Raw genomic sequence first — 19,092 nt, forward strand, 5'->3', positions numbered from 1 at the left:
TGCTTGTGGTTTCAAACGAGTGTGATTGTTGTTAGCTTGGGGTATCTGATGTTCGAGAGGGGACCATTCTTTTTATATGTCATTGGAGTCGGAGCTTCGGGTCCTGAAAGGGAGCTTTCAGCTCACCGCACACAAAAGAAACGCAGAGCTTGAGCGAGACAAAAACACAAAAAGAAACAAGCATCAACATGGTTCTGCAGAGACAAAGTCCAGGTTGTCGGAGTGCCATCCCTGATGCTGAGGTTTAATGCACATTGGGTCTTGGAGAGCTCAACCTACTTTGGGACAAAGAGCAAGTCTGGGATTGACGAACAGGCGAAAAAAATGTCTTGTGGCCAGTTGTGGACAAAATATCTCACTGTCTCAGCCAACGCGTCGCGTGGAGGTGTGACGGAGACATTACTTGTGTTGAGTATCTTGTGTGTATAGGGTGTGGTGTGTCTGTTTGCCATATTCATTTGCCGTATCTCCGTTTGTGTTTCAATGATCAACCCTTCTATCGTACTGCCGGCGCACCGATCAACACAAGCCTGACGGTTGATCTTCTTGTCTTGCGGTGATCGTCTATGCTTCATCCGCATCTGAGTGTCAGTGTGTATTGCAGGTGGAGGAGGCGGGGAGCCCACTAGTTGAGAGTGTATTAGTTACGGCAATTACTTAATATAAGTATTCACGTGACGGCCAAGACCCCGACAACGGAGGCTAGTGCCTGGCAGCCGTATGCCGAAATGATTAGTCTGCAGAGATTGCGGCTTTCTGATGAACGTCAGGCTGCCGCTCGAATCGAGCGTCTATTCGGACATGCTGACATTGCCAGATGTCTATCGCTCTATCACTCCACCTTTGGCAATCTCTTTTGCCAGGCTCTGTTATTTTGCCTTCTCTAAATTGCCTTTGCAAAATTGCCTTGCCATTTTTTATGAGTCTCGTATCCCTCCCCCTCTATTAAAGTTGCGCTAATCTGATATAGGTTTGGCCATGACGTGGGGCGAAGATGGGCATCTGGAGTAGGTGCGGCGTGCGCGGAGCGATAAGTATAGGTGCCGGGGGGAAAAAACAGTTGCGATTTGGGATTGATTGATTGATGTCACATGACCAAACACAGCGTCACTGCCGCCCATAATCTCTACAGCTACCATGTCCTCTTGCTCGTCTCTTTCTGTTGTCTGCAACATTGACTTCCTGCGCACCACCCCTGTCGCTTCCCCACTGGAGAAGAGCTGAAAAAGCAAAATGGAACAAGCGACCTATTGAACTCTCACCAACTACTTGTACCGGGGAGACCAAAAGTGATTGCTCAGGGCGTATGGTTTGAAGTCTGGGCACTGTGCAATGTACGGGCCCAAACAGGTAGTGCCCTGGTCCTTCAGACGTCGGGAGGTGTCACTATACCAGAACAGTTTATCCCGTGACAGTTTTCAATATCTGTCTGTCATGTTGTACCGTGATTACATCTACCCCCACCTAAGAAGGCACTGATGCGTCCTAATACAGACGTCAAACCACTTTACTATGGTACAGTGCTTCCGAAAACAACCGCTGAAAGCGCATGTGTGCAGCTTCTCGCATTATATGGAGGTGTTTTTTGCGCTCTGAACGTGCGACGGTTGCGGATGAACCAACTGAGACATTGACCTTTTTTGAATGGGGGTATTTGGAAATGAGACTGGATACCTGAGACATCGGAGAGGCTCACAGCCATAACCGAAAGCAGTACTACCTGTACTGTTACGGGACGAATACAGAGCACCCCAACTGGACGACCACCCCACAAACGTCACTCTCACCAAACGTCACAGACAAACGTCACCCCACCAGCCTCCCCCACCCCTGGTAACCGCTATCATGCACCGACCCCATCGCCTTACAAAGAGGTTGGAAAGACAAAATTCTGGAGGACAAAAACTCCACGCCGACCGCAAGTCTATTTGACTACCGAAAGTCAAACCTGACAAGACTGCAATACCTCAGAACAAGTGTTTGTACACGTGGAGGCTGAAGAAGCCCCAGCTGCGGCTTATGGGGCAACTGCGGCAACCGTTGCTGTCCCCCGCCCTCGTCGTACCGTTGACTGGATTGGCATAACTGTCTATCATGATCGGCTTCCGTCGACCCCGAGAGGTTAACTCTATAGACGAGGCAAAAACAAAAACTCCAAATACAGCCCAAATAGAAAAGTTTGACAGAGGAGAAAACATGAGATAGCCGTTTGTTCGTTGACTCCCGCACCTCTTCAACTCGTGTCTGAGCAAAATTACTGCGAAATATTATGAGGGGCTGGAATGTCGACTTAGGGGGTGTTTCATTTGGGATGTGGACCCACAAGCACCGCAGAATATACTCGGATTAGGGCTTGTACACCGACGTATAACAACCACTGGTATCAATAATCGGAGGTATTAGTTCAACAGGCGCAATAATCAGCTGGTTATTAATAGACCCGTGGTGGATACTTTGTATCCACCGGTCGTCATGGTTACTGGTCTCTGCACGCTCAGCAGGGTACAAGTATGTACATCTACAGTAACTATACAGCACGAGCACACTCTGAACTTGACAAATAACCAAGACTCCCTGCTACTACAAGTAGAAGTAGTGAGACTTACAGCGGGATAGGCACTTTGTCTTGGGCCGTCAAATGCAAGCCGTCAATTGTGCAGTTGCTAAGAGTACTTTAGTGTGATCAAATAGGAATTTTCTTTTTCCACACCCTTGGCGCTTCTCGCACGAGACTTTGATTCCAAAGTTTCCGTCTATCAATATTGCCTGAAAGTTATTGGTTCTCCCATTGTTGCTGGCGTATTCGCCCTCAATCATTCATGTCTACACCTCATTCTGTCAGCCTGTCTTCTCAAAGGAGAAACCGAGATAAAACGCACACGCTGAATAGACATGAGACATGGTGGTACTGTACATTCGGTACAAACACATTGTACAGAGGAGAGGTATACGAGCCTGGGTCGTATTTGAGTAAATGGAGTTTGTTTATTGATGTCCTTGAGTGGGTGGGAGGATATGGCGGTCTGATAACCGTATAGCTTTGATTACCTACTCGTACAACTCTGTCAGAGCGAGTACAGTACGAGTACAACATGAACAGAATTGTGTAAAAGTTGTCACCATGACTCCTCACCCTTCATAAACCACCCTCTATACACCCCTCACCCGCTAGGCCCTTCCGTGGAGCACACCCTGGACATGGAAATGCGTGAGACACATTCCGTCAGGAACCGACATGGTCTCGTCGACAGGGGTGTACAATACAGTAGAGGGTTCCAAGAGGTTCCAGAATCCCCTCTAAAGCAGGGTCTGATGAGTTCAATGTTACAGGGTAATAACAGGAAGTGAACCGGCAAACAACAACCCCTTGTATAGATCTACTTAGTACTGCGGGAAGAGTACAGTACAAATACGAGTACAGTATACGCCTGCTGGTATTGTATGCACCCATCAGACATTCTTATCTTAGACAATGTATCTCACAGATATAATCTGCTCACCAAAGAGAGACAGTCAACGGACAGGGCCCCGTCGAATTCCACTAATTACGGCCCGTGGACAGGAGCCAGAGACAGACGTTGTTTGCTTACTTCGGGCTTAATTAGGACGCTCATAGTTCACATGGGGACCAACTGAAACATAACAGAGACAGGCGTGTATCCCTCCAGCACCAAAAAAGCAGTAGGTACAAGTATGGTACCGTAACTACTGGTACTAATAATACTTACAGTAATGTAGTTCTTGCCCCACTACAAACGAGTCCTCGAACAGGATCACCACATCACACTCGTACGATACGGATCATCATCATGTCTCACACAGGTCTCAATAATTAGTCGTATTGGACTCAAAGATGAAGATCTACAAGCCAAACCTATCCAGGCGGGCTATCCGACGTATCTGAGGCGTTTGCGGAGATTGTTTACAAGTAGTGAGTTCAGAACACAATTATTCACTCAACTCATTCTCCCTCTCCTACGGTATGTACAATATCTATATTCGTACTCCACATGCAACTCCATACTCCAGGTATATACGCCTTAACCTACAAGTAGCTTATAAGTATTCGTCCACTGTCTCTGATGTCAACACGACTCACACTCGACACGCTGGAATGTACTTTTTATCAGTCCACGCCCAACTTTGATTAGTCATCAACGTGTCCGACTGGAACTTAACTTAACTGTCCAGGCATCAAGGGTGTGAGAGGGCTTGATTAGTAAGCTTGTCAGTGTTTTGGGCGTTGAACAGAATAAACCAGGCGTAGAATTTGACCCCTCCATCGGGATACTCAGATATATACCCACGCACACACACTCTCTGTTTTCCCCTTTATACACATTACCAGATCTCTTTGCCACTTTCACAGTACAGGTGAAAAGCTGGGGTGCATGAAATTACACTTTTACCGAGGTACACCTTAGACTTGCACATCACCATCTTCACCCCCGCAACAGGATTTCATGTCTTCGGTTCTACGACTTTTCAAGATCGGAGCGCCTGTTCCCAATGTGCGTGTTCACCAGCTGGACGCATCTCTCCTCGACGCCGAGCTCGTCGATCTGCTGAAAAACCAGCTGTTCAAGGGCTTCACAAACTTCCATCCCGAATTCAGAGACAAGTACGAGTCTGAGTTGGTTCTGGCGCTCAAGCTGATTCTCTTCAAGCTGACTGTATGGGATCACGCCATCACCTACGGTGGAAAGCTGCAAAACCTCAAATTCATCGACTCACGACACTCTTCAAAGTTACAGATCCAACCCAGTGTGATCCAGAAACTCGGATACGGCATTCTAGTAGTGGGAGGCGGGTATTTGTGGTCTAAAATCGAGGGCTACCTTTTGGCGCGCTCGGAGGATGACGTGGCGACAGATGGAACCTCTGTGCGTGGAGCCAGTGCGGCTCGAGGCGCTCTCAAGGTGGCCAACTTTGCATCTCTGCTCTACTCGGCAGCCACCCTCGGCAACTTTGTGGCATTTCTGTATACTGGCCGCTACGCTACCGTGATCATGAGACTGCTACGGATCAGATTGGTGCCCTCGCAGCGAACGTCATCTCGACAGGTGTCGTACGAGTTCCAGAACAGACAGCTCGTGTGGAACGCCTTCACCGAGTTTCTCATTTTCATCCTACCGCTGCTTCAGTTGCCCAAACTCAAGCGGCGAATCGAACGCAAGCTGCAGAGTCTCAATGTGACTCGTGTGGGTAACGTGGAGGAGGCTTCTGAGGGCGAGCTGGCCCATCTGCCTCAGAAGACCTGTGCTATTTGTTTCAGGGACGAAGAGGAGCAGGAAGGAGGCGGAGGAGCGTCGCATTACTCGACAGATGTCACAAACCCCTACCAGGCAGACTGCGGACACGTGTACTGCTACGTGTGTCTAGTGACCAAGCTGGCCCAAGGGGACGGAGATGGATGGAACTGCTACCGATGCGCCAAGCAAGTGCAGAAGATGAAGCCCTGGGTGGATGTGGACGAGGCCGCTGTGGTTGGAGCAGCAGAGATGCACGAGAAGGTTGACGTTATTGAGCATGCTGAGGACAATGAACAAGAGGAGGAGGAGTTTGATGATGATGACGAGGACAGCAACTTTCAGCTTATGAAAGATTAAGTAGAGAGGGAGAAATGCATTGTATATTGTACACAAAGTGGTAAGTCCGCTGAATGGTATGTATAACACTTGTAGTCAGCCCTGCCTTGAAAGCTATCTAAGGTGAGTACTGTGTAAGTAGAAGTCCAAGTAATAATATTCTATTTTAAGGATCTGGGGGCCAGAAGTGCTTATGAAGTTGTCGTTAATGAATGTATTATGCAGATATTTTTTTTGAGTACGTACAAGACCGTTGGAATCGTCTCGTTTCGAAACATACAATCATATACTTCCACGTCTTCTATGATTCTATGACAACTTCTGCTCAAACTCTTGGACTCGAGTCTGTACAACTGATGTTTAGTCCACAATGAGAGATGTCTAGTTCCTTATTTTGATGACATATCGTTCATTTATTCGTAAGTAATGTTGTATTAATGCTATACTAGAATGCTATCGTCCTCCGCTAACCCACCAGCGCAGCCTGGTTCTGGTACATTTCGACAATCTGGTCACTGCTGGTGGCATCATGAATACCCTTGTCGTCTCTCACTCGAATGAAACGAGGGAACCGAAGTGAAATACCTCGGTCCATCTGGTCAATGCCAGCTTTGTAAACCGGAGACAGAGACAAGTCGGCCGCCAGAATCTCAATCACAGTAGAAGGATCAAACCACACGTCTGGCAAGTTAGCAGGCGTGGAGTCGTACGAAACATCACTGTGGGGGGTCTCGATCACCGTGGGTTTTAGTTTATCGTACATCTTCTGCAGCATTTCTTCCGAGAAGCCCGTGGCTGTCTTGCAGACTGTCTCGAACTCCTCCGAGTCCTGATTATACACACCCAACAAGAATGCTCCATACCACTGAGACCGTTTGCCCTTGCCAAAGTATCCTCCGAGAATAACAAGGTCCAGAGAGTCGCCAATTCCGTCAATGTAGTCCTTCTTGACCTTGAGCCAGTTTCGCGACCGCTTGGACGGCTCATATCCAGACTCCTTACCCTCCAGAAGCTTCACCATCAGTCCCTCGCACGAGTCCTTGATGGACTGGTCCAGGAATGTCTGAATCTCCTCAACATTGGACGTGTCCATCGACTTGGCAAACAGAAACTCGCCCGGCACCTCAGTGAAGGCCTCCTTGAGTTTCTGACGTCGTTCGGCAAGAGGTAGGGTCAAAAGAGACTCGCCATTGAGGTACAGAATGTCGAATGCGAATATACACACTCTGACAGTAATTTCTTCCTCGTTCACGTTCTTCCGCTTTCGAGTTGACAGAACCTGGAACGGCAGGATTTTGTTTTGCTTTCTATCCCAGGCAACTGCCTCGCAATCGAGAATGAAGGATTTGGCCTCTCCGGCAAACTTGGGAATGATGGAAACCAAGTCAGGGTAACGGACAGTCATATCTTCCGAGTTTCGAGAATACACAAACATTTCCCCGGACTCGGTTTTATGGATCTGAGCTCGTTCTCCGTCGTATTTGTACTCGCAAGTGAATTCTGTGTCTTGGAAGCGATCCAGGACCTCTGAGATAGACTTGGTGGGTTTGGCCAACATAGGCTTGAGAGGAACACCAGTGGAAATCTTGCAAGTTTCAGAAAGGCGCATGATTCCGTTTTCCAGAATGGCGTCGATGATGAGCGCGTAGTTGGGCAGCTGGCAGAACACATCTCGAATCATTTCTTCTCCTGCAGTGATATCATCCGGGTTCACCTTCTTGCCTTTGTTCTCAGCTTCAAAGGTGACAAAGGCTTGAGAAAGCGACACCAGCACCGACTTCTCAGCCAGTCCAATACGCAATTTGCCCTCCAGGCTTCGAATGATAAACTTGGCCTCGTTTCCCTGACAGGCCCCCATCATTCGTTTGATCATGTTGATTTTGGCGTTCTGAGAATCTTTACCTGTTGTCTGGGCGATTTCTCGAAAGGTATCAAAAACGTTGGCAGCCTTGAGAGGTTCGGGCTTAAACATGGCTCGCTGGTTGCTCTTGGACGACTGGGCCACCTTGCCCAGATCACCGAGTTTCTGGTACTCGGTCTTGACGTAGGCAGGCGTTCGTCCGGTACTTTCGGCAATGGATTTCATCAGAAGCGACTCTCCGAGGCCCAATTCGAGACCCTCGTAGTCGGGACCAAGTCGGTTGATGCATAGGTAGACCACAGTGGCCATCATCTGAGGATGGCTCTTGAGAACCGACAAAAACAGAGCGGCACAATGGGCCGTGATTTCCAGCCGTTTAGTAGTCGCTTCGATCTTTTCAAATGTGTCCACAATGGTTCGGTACAGCAACGGGCCATGGGTATGTCCCGATCCTTCCTCAGCTAGTTTCTTGGCTGTTTCAGCACAGACGGTTTTGGTAGACGGTAACGAACTTGTCGATGTAGAAGACTTGAGGAATTGTTTCGAGGCTGACAACTCCTTGTTTGACGACTTTGGTGATTGCTTCTTAGGCGACTTTGGCGACTGCTTGCTGGATGTCTCGGGCTCAGGAGATTTGGTGGTCTTCGTCTCAATCTTCACTTTAGCCACCTTCTTATCCTCCACCTCCTCCGAAGCCTTTCTCTTAGTGCCGAAAAAACTGCGTTAACAATGTGATCCAACCTCGGTCCATCGCTTCGCATACTCACTTTAACGTCTGCTGCTTGGCCATGTTGAATACTACTCGACGCGTTGTCGGGGTGCGAAAAGAGAGAAACATGACGCGACGCGGTTTAATTGTATTTAGCTGCATGGCGTCTGGAGGTGTAAGTGGTAGGGTTAGGGAAGACCATCTGATAGATGGGTGGCGACGGAATCGCTTCCAAGGTAATTGGGAGAGCACGGGTGGGAAAAAAGTCACGTGAAGTGAACAACAGCTCAATGACATTGGTTTTTTAGTGTGTTTCCTGGTTGTTATGGCAGTTGTTTGACTTTTTAGAAAATAATGTGAAGAGCCTCTAACATTAGCTTGCTGGAAAGACAGCTAAGTAAGCTTAATCTTTTTGGAGTAATTATTAAGTAATAGTTCAAGTATTTCTAGTACGGTTTATGGCATGACTATGAATTTTCCAGGATAATATAACAGAAGTATTTTTTATCTTATAGTATTAACAGTATATGCTCTAGCGATGTGATTTCGTCACTCCTACGTTTCTGCGACACCTCGCAGAGAGTTGGCCCTAGTTGGCCAATACGGTGTTGGCAGTTTCTCAACTAAAGCTACTGAATTTGTTGGCGGAGAACCTTGGGCCAGGATGAAGATGGCCTTAGAGACACAGAGGTGGCGATGACATATAAGAATGTGTTGTAAATCATATGGATAGTTTGAGATACTCATATGATTAGTCTACGAGTACTTGTACTTGTATGGCGGGTTTCGAGCAAGTCTCCTTTGTTTCATCATCTTCTGTCTCTCTGTTGTGCAGTCTGAACTGAAGAGTTATAGCACCAAAACATCTCAATGCGAACAGGCACTTTTCTCAGGAACCACACAGGAATCGACCGAAACAAATATTGATTTTTTCTTCATGAACAATACTTCAACAATCAGCGGTCAGTCACTTCATCAGTACAGTACAAGTACCAGTTCTTGTATGTCTACATCTACTGTACACTCTCGCAAAGCTCGCGGTTAGAATGTAGTTGGTTCTTGATGCGATAAATATTATAAATAATGCAAATCTAATCCCTCTGGCTTCGTCTCTTTCTTTCTCTCTGCCGTCGGGCGTTCCTCTCCAGCATCTTCGGGGTGTTAAATAGCTCAAAGATAAATCGCCGCTGAGGAAGCCGATACCGATAAATCTCCAGCAGCTCTACCACCTCCAGAAACAGCGTAAGCGAGTCGAACCGGTCGTGGTACTTCGCGTCCAGCTTGATGAGTGTGCGCGATGCATCGTTGGCCAGAATATGATTACTCAGATTCGACAGCGCCGTCATGATTTTACGTCGGATCGGATCGGACGAAATCTTAGGCAACTCCAGAATGGGAGGCACTGTCTGTGACGTACGAACAACAGTAGATTTCTCCGTAAACAGCCCATCCCACTCATATGGCAAGGCATAGCCCCTGGGATTGCCATAAACGTCAAGCGTGCTGTTCCACCCACACTCGTCGATGATCTCAGAACCGAGGTTCGTAGTACCCATCAAACCAAGCACGTAGAAAGCGGTGCCCTTGAGAGACCACACTGGCGAATGCTTTGCAATGTTAGCCACATCCACTGCGACTCCCGACTGATCCAGGAACGGCGCTCCAAGTTCCGTAGCCCCTACATGGCCAACAGCCCACAAGCAACCCTTAAGCTTGAGCACTGTGTCTCTGTCTTGGGCAGTAAGGCCGTGTTCACGAATGAAATCGGCAAACTCTGTAAAGTGGCCACGCTTCTGCAACAGTTGACAGCCCTCTTCTGTCATGGCCAGCTCGCCGTAGAAATGAGGAGGAGGAGATGCCAGAGCATCGTCCTTGGCGTCCTTCTCTTGTAGATCGAGAACAGTGCCAAATGAGGGGACCATGCACTGCTCAAGATAGTACTCGATTCGACCCACATAGGCCTCATTCTGACCGTGGAACCAGCTGTCCATCTCCAGAGCAACGAAATCCATCTTTTGCAGATATTGGAAACCTGAAGAGGTGCACAGAAATCGCAAGAGCAGAGGAGCTCCAACAGCACCCAGATGATCAAGAGCAGGCCGACATTTGACCACATGTGGCACATTTTCAGTCACAGAGCAATACTCTTGCAAAAGTTGAACAGCAAGCTTGCACACCTCCACATCTGGATCATAAAGCTGGCCCACAAGAAGAGATATGGCCCAGTGGGGACTAGATTGAGGCTGAGTGTAGCCTCCCACATGCAATAGAGATCCCAGACGTTTGGTGGCAAACAGTCTGACGGGAGAAGGACCTGTAGTGAGAGCCTTAGAGAGGATGATCCGGGTATGGTTCGGAATTGTGTAATCTAGCGAACCAATGATCAGAATGAGGAGATCCTGACGTTCATGCACGTCTGTCAAGTGATACAGCATGTTGAACATTCTCCATCGCTCCATCATAGCCAGACCGTTCTTGTCTTGAGAAAGGGTCCCCAACAGCTCAAAGTAGCCGTAGGAAAGTGTGGATTCGAGTCTCTGGGCGGAGAAGAGAGGCTCCAGAGAAATAATTCCGCTCATGGGATCCAATTGAGCCAGACACTCGCCCATTTGCCGTAGTAACTTGTTTTCAGTCAAGTAGTCAACTCCCTCCTGGGTGGCTAACAACGTTTTAAGCAGAGCACAACCGGTCTCCACGTACTTCCGGTTGTATTTGGTCCTTTTGATAGCCGAAAACCGGTACTTGAATGGTCTGTAGAACGACATAAGTCGTTTTGCAAACTTTGAAAAGTGCTTGATAGTGACTTCTTCCAGCCGCTTTGGGTTCAGCAGTGGGCCCTCAATCAACTCCAACAGTACGTTCCAGTTCCATTTGGTGTAGTTTTTTGTCTGCAGCACTCTTGTGTCTGTGATGAGCTGCCGGAAGTGAGCATCATCAATCTGCACACCCATCTGCACCTTGACGGTAGTGGACGAGTTGAGCGCCGCGGTTTTATGCTGGTTACGCGAAATGGCATCAATGCGATGAATGGCACAAATGGCGTTTGCAGCAGCAGCGTTGGGTCCCGAAGACGACTGGACCTGGGCTGAAATAACCAGTGTTTCTAGTCGTTCGATCTCGCTCAAGAGCTCACGTGGGAGCACTTCTCCAGCCAGTTTGTGAAGCTCAGACACTAGAAGGAGAGCCTTTCGAGTACTGGTTTCGTCTTCCTTGGTGGTAATAACCTGCTGGAGCTCCCTGAGAAGCCCCTCCTTGAAGAAGACGGTCAGAAGTAACGCGAGAAAGTGGTTAATGTACCGTGGGCGCCTCCGGTTGTTAGCCTTGGGTTCGATTTTGCCATGAGAAGTGAGCTTCTTGCCTGCCACAAAGCTATGAGACCAAAAGGGGGCTTCTAAGCGAAACAAATCAAACAGAAGCGACAAAACAATGTCTCGAAGAAGAGGCAGCGGCAGGGCCAAGCACTGGATCAAAGCTCGCACCAACGAACTTCCTTCTGAAGACATGAGACCTGCCCAGGACGACAAAACCACACCAATGACCATGCACGAGTTACGCAACGTCTCTGGATTCACGTGACCCTTCTGCTGCACCTCAGTGAGCACGGACACTAGAAACTCCAGATCCTTACCTCCTTGCAAGACGTGACGCGTGGTTGGTGAGTCAAGAGTATAGAGAAGAACTCTGGTAGCTAGAGCTGCAAGCTCAAACGGGCCCTCCACACACAGCGCCAGCAATGGGCGCACTCCTCCTGCTCTATGCACCAGATGTGAATCTAGAACCAGCAGCTCAGCCAATGTCTCTAAAGCCGCCACACGTAGCCTGTCATCAGTCTGTTCTGCAACAGCGACAATAGCTCGCACGACTCCAATGCTGATTTCTGCCACTCCCTGCGGCACGTCTGTGAATGCACGAATAAATTTGAGTGCCTGCAGCCGCTCAAAATGACACCTGTTGTCCCGTGCCAAACTGCGAATCACAAACAGATCTGTCTGAAACCCCCGGGCTGTCTTCAACGAGTAAATGTCCGTGAGAGCATGACGTGCCACTCTGTACCCTGCCGCCACCACCTCTGTGCGTTTGTGTAACAGCAGCCGCTGTATCCGGTCGCCCACATGCGACAAGACCAGATCGTACTTTTGCAGGGGGTATCTTGTGAAGACCCTCACCAGCTCGTTGCACTTGGTCACGAGGTCGTCGGCATTGACCGCCGGGTCGTCCAACGCCTGCACAATGTTGCTGATGAGCCACGACGGGCTCTCATTGTTGGTGTCGTCTGTATCCATGCCGTCTCCTCCTCCATTCATGTGGTTGTTGGTGTGAATGTGATTTTGCTGATGAATACCCCGTATCGGCACATCATGGCCGACCGGAACCTCGCGCAATTGTTCGTTCAAAAGCGCTATCCGAGCCACACTGGCATTGAGCTCACTCTCCACCCGCGACCGCATTCCCTCCCGAGTAGTGTCCGTCTTGGACTTCTCCTTCTTGTCCAGCACCTGCAGCATGTTTTCCGCGCCATCTTTGATTTTCGCCTCGATCTCCAGCTTGTCCAGCAGCTCCATCCGCCACTGCTTGTCCGTCAGATGTGGCGGCTTCATGTTGGCTGTTGGTCCGTCTAGCTGTGTGCGCGATACTGGAGCTGGAGCTATGGTTTAGGTGCGTAGTGGGTATGCAGGGTCACGTGAGAGGGAAAAGGAGGAGGGGCAGATTACTGGGCATTGGCGGAGCGATGGACGCTTGCAAAAACCTGGGGCTAATCCGGGGAGACTTGTTTGTTCATATTTGGGGCCTTTAAACAGGCACTTATCACCGCAACAACCATACAAGTGTTCTAACAGCTCTCTCCTCTTCATCATTATACATGTTTGGGGGAGGTGGGAATGATGACGCACATGACGTCAAAATAACATTGGGAGGATTGGGGATTGGGTGGTGCAGACTGTCTGTTTTGAGAGCATTTCAGAGAGATTTGACCTACGACAAAAATCGATTGTAACTGTAGAAAATGACGACAAAGGTTGCCAGAATGTATTTAATGGGCTAGCCAACCGTTAGTCACGTGATAATCCGTCAATTTCTGGTCTATTGATAGCACATTTAGCTGATCTGTGGTGCTCGCACTGTCCATCCATCCATGCCCATGTCCAAATTTAAATTCCTCAAACCAGCCCAAAAAGACGCCCCTTATTTTGCGACGTGTAAATCCGGGGTACAAGTACTGTAATTACGTTGTAAGCGTATGGCAGAATGTGTGAAGGACATTGAATCACGTGATAAATAACCGATGGTGACGCTTGGCTGAGTGTGTGGGCTCTTTAGTGACGACAGTAGCAAATTAAAACTCAAAGTATTTAGTTGACTTTATTCAAACCGATAGTTGATACAGATCACTTTATTAGTTAACACGATTACTGAAGACACTTGCATTATCCATGCACTCAAGTCATGGGGTGCGGGTTCAAGTTCCGTTCTGGGGCACGGCAGGATCCGATTGTGATTACACGGAGGCTCTGTGGCACAATGCAATCTGTCGTATACTGTGGCTACGTTCACGGATTTCAGAAAAAAACTTGTTAATTGTGGCTTTGGATCTCAGCCACGAATTGTCAATGTCAAGGTTGCATAGAATGAAGAAGGGAGATCGTGCCAAGTGATTGAGGGTAGTAGGGACCACAGTGGAAAAACAGAAACATTTCTAGTACTTGATTTATGAGTTTTTGATCCTTTTGGTCCCCTAGACAGCCAATTGCGTCAGTTGGTAGACTTCAGACTCCCGCTACAAGCACGGGTGTCTCACGAAGCTACTGGACTTTAGCATGTCAATAGACAATGTGTAACTTCCGGAGATCAGCTCTACAACCAAATGATGACACCTTGAGCCTCTAACTCGTCCACAGAACTTTTCCGATAAGACCTGGCTTCTCTAGCTATATATAATTGAAGACATGCACTTTAGTATGTATACGAGAGCCTTACTACCACGACCCACCATGTCAGAACTCGAAAAACAAGTCCCCGACTCATATTACAACGACTCGGAGATTCTTGCTACCATTGGATACAAGCCCGAGTTGAAACGCAACTTCTCCACTGTTCAAGTGTTTGGAATTGCGTTTTCACTCATGGGCCTGATCCCCTCCATAGCCTCAACCATCTCTTTCTCTCTCCAGGCTGGCCCATACGGAATGGTGTGGGGTTGGTTTACCTGTTCGGTATGCATCATGACAGTCGGACTGGCTCTAGCAGAACTCGGCTCCTCTCTACCAACTTCAGGAGGCCTATACTGGTGGTCGTACTATTTTGCTCCTGGGAAGGCAAAACGGCCCCTGAGCTTTCTCGCAGGCTACAGCAGCTTCCTGGGCCTCACTGGAGGCCTCATGTCCATTGATTATGGATTTGCTCAAATGCTGGTCAGTATGATCATTGTGGCTACAGACGGCCAGTGGAATCCAAGTGCCTACGTGCTTTACGGCATTTTTGCAGCCTGCGTAGTATCTCATGCTTGCGTGGGGTCCATGGGAACCAGACATATGGCTAGGCTACAGACCGTGTGTATCTATGGTAATGTCGCTATCGCTCTAGTTTTAATCATAGCACTTCCCATAGGCGCGCGAAACCATCTCAACTCCGCTTCTTACATGTTTGGACAAATTGAAAACACCACCGACGGATGGCCCACCGCCTGGGTCTTCTTTCTGGGCTGGCTAGCTCCCTCGTGGACCATTGGAGGATTCGACTCGTGTGTTCACATGTCAGAAGAGGCTTCAAATGCTACCAAGGCAGTGCCATTTGGAATCATTGCGTCTATCAGTGTAGGCTGGATTCTGGGGTTTGTTGTCGTCATTGTCCTGGTTGCAGTTATGCCCCACGATGTCAAGCCTCTTCTTGAGACAGTCTATCAGCAACCTTTTGCTCAATTGGTGTATGATACTCTGGGAAAGAAATGGACAATTGGAGTCATGACGGCCATCTTCATCCTACAATGGACTATGGGGTTGTCCAGTGTCACTTCTGCATCGAGACAAGCCTGGGCTTTTTCAAGAGACGGGGCTCTGCAATTCTCCGACTTCTTTAAAGTGGTCAACCAAAAGTACTCCAACCCAATCAGATGTGTCTGGGGCAGTGCCCTGTTGGCTCTGTGTATCGGATGTCTGTGTATGATCAACGCGGCGGCTGCTCAGGCGTTGTTTTCGCTGGCAGCAGGAGGAACTTCTTTGGGATGGCTGATTCCAATTTCTCTGAAGTTGCTGTATGGTAAGAACCGGTTCGTTCCAGGCCCCTTCTATCTCGGAAGATTTCCTTCCAAGCTGATTGGGGGCTTTGCCAGCGTCTTTCTGATGTTCAGTCTAGTACTGATCCAGTTCCCACAGACTACTGCCCATCCTACTAAGGATACAATGAATTACACCTGTGTCATTGTAGCTGTGGTCTGGGGAGGGTGTTTGATGTACTATTATCTGTTTGCTTACAGATGGTACACTGGTCCGAAAACGACGCTGGAGGGGGCAGTTGTTGAGTTTGAAGGAGTAGCAGACGAGCACACTGGAAAGTCTCGTACAAGTAGTAGTAGCGAGAAAGGGATTAGTATTTAACTATACTCCAAATATTAGTTGAATTAGATATTGTACTGTACTTGAAAAAACACAGACTCCAATGAAGGGGAACTACAATAGGGGGCTCCTCTTGACGTCTTAAACATGTATCATGGACGATCAAACGATCCTATTGTAAGCGCTTTGGTTATCTCTGTGCTTTATATAGCTCCCATACATCGCAATCACAACACTTTCTCTTCGGTGACATATCTAAAACAGGAACAGTTTAAGCTGAGAGGGAGTGTCTGTATCGTGTTGTACTTTAACAAGCGATACGTCATTTTTCCCTTTTTCTAAATCACGTCAAATACACACATTCTAAAGTCATCATCTACAGTACAGTTATACGTGCAACACGCCATCTCTCTACCAAATGGGTCGAAAACTCCACCCCGTCACGTGCCTCGATTTGGTACAATATCCTCTCCAAGAACGCGAGTTTCTTTTAGTCAGCAAATGCGACCGACAAGCCATGGGTATACAGAACCCACTCCACTTTCTGCTGAGATGGAAGGTGTTCCAAACGGCCTTTTTTGAAGCCCGAAGTAAGGGACACTCGTTCGTGTTACTTAAGCTACCTCATTCAACTTTGGTGTTCATTACTCAGCACTTTTACGACGCGGAGCCAGAGATGGACCACTCGGAAGCTGTTAATTTGATAACCTACTACGAGCATCATAAGATATTTGTGTTGCGTCAACTAGCAACTCAGTACCTCGATACGAACCCAATGGACATCCACCAGACAGTAGCCATGTGGCGGTTGGGCTTCAAGGAGAAGAGTGTACGTGCTAAGAACTACGCCTCCAGACACATGCGAGAGATACGAGATACTTCCGAAGAGCACGATGCCGCTCTTGGTGAAGCCATGTCTCATCTGGAGGCCCAAGAGTTGCGTTCCTTGGTGAATGAATTGTGGCTATCCTCTCCAATTGTGGATGACTAGAGGAGACAGGTACTGTACTTGTACTACACAGTATGTTGGTTGCTCAAAGATATTGGGATGGTACCTTGACCTCTTCACATCGTGGCTACTTGTAACAAATGAAGAAGTGGTGATCCTTTCAGCTACTGTAGCGAGAGATAAAACGGTAAACATGTGTATGGATCCAAATTATTGAAATGTATTTCTGCTACAATTGATGATACAAAAATTGAGGTGTTGGGGGTGGAATTTGTGGATTCAGGACGCTTTTCCAACCTTGCGTAGTTCTGTCACTAAAGTGAACTAAAAATACAACTACACACACTTCACCGGAGTTGCCCAAATTCAACATTCTTAATAATAGTAAATGTAAGACAAACATTTTTTGATAAATTATTTTAGTCTTTTTTTTTAAAAACAATTCTGTTGCCCAAATGGACTCTTTTACCAAGCAGTGAGGTTCTTAAAACGTCAGAATTTTGTTTTTTTCCGAAAAAAACCATCCAGCGGACTTGTGTTCTTAACAAAGTTCAACTATGAAGTCTATGGAGTTAGGTTACAGTAGCGCCAGTAGTTGTACTGTAGCTACAGTGCTAAGCATGACAAAAAACTAAAAAAATAAAATAAAAAATAAAGGGCGAAGAAGAAACTGAAGTTGGTAACAGAAATGTGATAGGATAGTCATTTCAGTCGGTCTACAATATCGGTACATACTGTACTGTACTTGTAGTTGGTTACTACAGAAGACATGAGCTGACAAAAGCCGCACCCAAAGATGATCTCATGAGAGAATCGTTCAGTTAGCACCATGAGTTCTGATACAGGTTCTCGCACTCGTACTCGTACCGTACCCATAATACATTGTTACAGTGAGGTATACTAGTAACTTCTTTGTCTCTTTCTATACCTTTCTCTCTCTTTCTCTCCCTCTCCCTCGTATCTTACCCTCTTCTCGTATTCCAGTAGCCGCAGCCAGAGAGGTTATTCGACGACTTTTTGGAGATAACTGGACACCTCAGAGAAGGCTGGAAAAGAGTAGCTAGAGGTCAATGGCTATTGCGTAGAAGATTTAGAACGTTTCCTTGACTGATATACGTGCAAATTACCACTCATTTGCCATCAGAAACAACCTCGTCGCGTATAAAATTGCTTCCTATCTATACTGGGGGTTGGGTCAAACCAAGACTCGTTGATCGATTGATGTAGATCGTACACATGAGTGGATGGTGGTTTCGATGTAGAGTTTCGGAGTTAGGGTAAATGCGACAATCCCATTGGACGATTGGGGCGCGAAACAGCTACAAACACAACTTTTGTGACCCATTCGCTGTTCTCAACATGTCGTTTCGTCTCCCTTCTTCCTGCAGCTGCACCCCACTCCTCATTGGACAGATGACTCAAGACGAGTCAAACGATGACTAGGTTGCATGGTAGCCGAAAGTTTAATGAGTCTTTCGAGTTATATAGCGGGTATAAAAAGTCCCCTTCTCTCCCTTCTCTCTCCAATAAAACCCGTCAAACATCAATCACTTCACCATGGAATGGCCCGATCTTCAAGAACAATTCGACATTGCGTCCATCAAGGCTCCGTGGGTTGTCAAAGTCGGCCGACGAGAGATTACCGATGAGCAGTTCAACCACTGGCTCTTCTCAGACCATATCTACGTCGGAGGATGTGGAGGCTACGTCAGCCGAATGATCACCGAGCTGGAAAAGCTGCAAAAGGACCCAATGTGGACCAAGGTCGAGCCCAAGTACGGCCCTCTCGTCGACGAGCTCCATACTCTGCTATCCGGCTGCTACGTGGTGGCCCAGAACGAAATGGTCAAGTTTGAGGAGATTGGAGAGAAGCGCCAAATCAAAATGACCGAGCTGGAGCGTCTGGATCCCGATCCCATTGCCCAGCACGAAAAGTTTCTCGCCAACAGCTCTGGTCGACTCGATCAACTCAAGGCTCTGTCGTCCCATGGCTCCGAGAAGATCCACCCTCCTGTCTGGGAATACATCAACTTCATGATCGAGTCTTCTCAAAACTCAAAGCTCGACATCCGGACCCTGGTGGCCGGCATGTGGGTGCTCGAGAAAGTCTACAAGGAGGCCATGTTCTACATTGCTTCTGAGCGGAAGAAGAACATCAACTCACCCAAGGCAGTCCCCGAGACCATCGAGGGTGTGGGAATCGACTCAATGATCTCATGGTGGGCCAAACCCGACTTTGAACAGTTTGTCGAGAAGCTGGGTGTGCTGGCGAACAAGTTCGATAAGGTGCAGTTTGATGGAGAGTCTACAGAGCACTATGAGGAGGTGAGAAAGCAAACCAAGGCTTTTGCCGAGCAGCTTCTCGAGATGGAGAAGAAGTTCTGGCCTGTCCTGGAGTAGAAAAATGCGTCTGAGTGAATAAATGAGTTGTGTAT

The 19,092-nt window shown here is 47.9% G+C and overlaps 5 protein-coding genes across 5 annotated transcripts; 3 read left to right on the plus strand and 2 right to left on the minus strand.

The window, feature by feature from the left end:
- Positions 1–4,463: 4,463 nt before the first annotated feature.
- YALI1_F01659g (uncharacterized protein) lies at positions 4,464–5,609 on the plus strand (the record flags this gene model as incomplete). Its single annotated transcript, XM_504845.3, has 1 exon — positions 4,464–5,609. The coding sequence occupies one exon, from the start codon at positions 4,464–4,466 to the stop codon at positions 5,607–5,609; it is 1,146 nt and encodes a 381-aa protein (XP_504845.3).
- Positions 5,610–6,054: 445 nt separating this feature from the next.
- YALI1_F01696g (uncharacterized protein) lies at positions 6,055–8,320 on the minus strand (the record flags this gene model as incomplete). The annotated part of the gene is made up of 2 exons (XM_504846.3): positions 6,055–8,167; positions 8,217–8,320. The coding sequence occupies 2 exons, from the start codon at positions 8,318–8,320 to the stop codon at positions 6,055–6,057; spliced, it is 2,217 nt and encodes a 738-aa protein (XP_504846.3).
- A 929-nt stretch (positions 8,321–9,249) lies between these two features.
- YALI1_F01742g (uncharacterized protein) lies at positions 9,250–12,756 on the minus strand (the record flags this gene model as incomplete). The annotated part of the gene is made up of 1 exon (XM_504847.3): positions 9,250–12,756. The coding sequence occupies one exon, from the start codon at positions 12,754–12,756 to the stop codon at positions 9,250–9,252; it is 3,507 nt and encodes a 1,168-aa protein (XP_504847.1).
- Positions 12,757–14,148: 1,392 nt separating this feature from the next.
- Positions 14,149–16,699, plus strand: YALI1_F01755g (uncharacterized protein; the record flags this gene model as incomplete). Its single annotated transcript, XM_504848.3, has 2 exons — positions 14,149–15,585; positions 16,466–16,699. The coding sequence occupies 2 exons, from the start codon at positions 14,149–14,151 to the stop codon at positions 16,697–16,699; spliced, it is 1,671 nt and encodes a 556-aa protein (XP_504848.2).
- Positions 16,700–18,214: 1,515 nt separating this feature from the next.
- On the plus strand, positions 18,215–19,057 carry YALI1_F01796g (uncharacterized protein; the record flags this gene model as incomplete). The annotated part of the gene is made up of 1 exon (XM_504849.3): positions 18,215–19,057. One exon carries the CDS (start codon positions 18,215–18,217, stop codon positions 19,055–19,057), a length of 843 nt encoding a protein of 280 aa, XP_504849.2.
- Between the last annotated feature and the right edge of the window lie 35 nt (positions 19,058–19,092).

This window comes from Yarrowia lipolytica, chromosome 1F (assembly GCF_001761485.1).
Source record: "Yarrowia lipolytica chromosome 1F, complete sequence".
NCBI lineage: Eukaryota > Fungi > Ascomycota > Dipodascomycetes > Dipodascales > Yarrowia > Yarrowia lipolytica.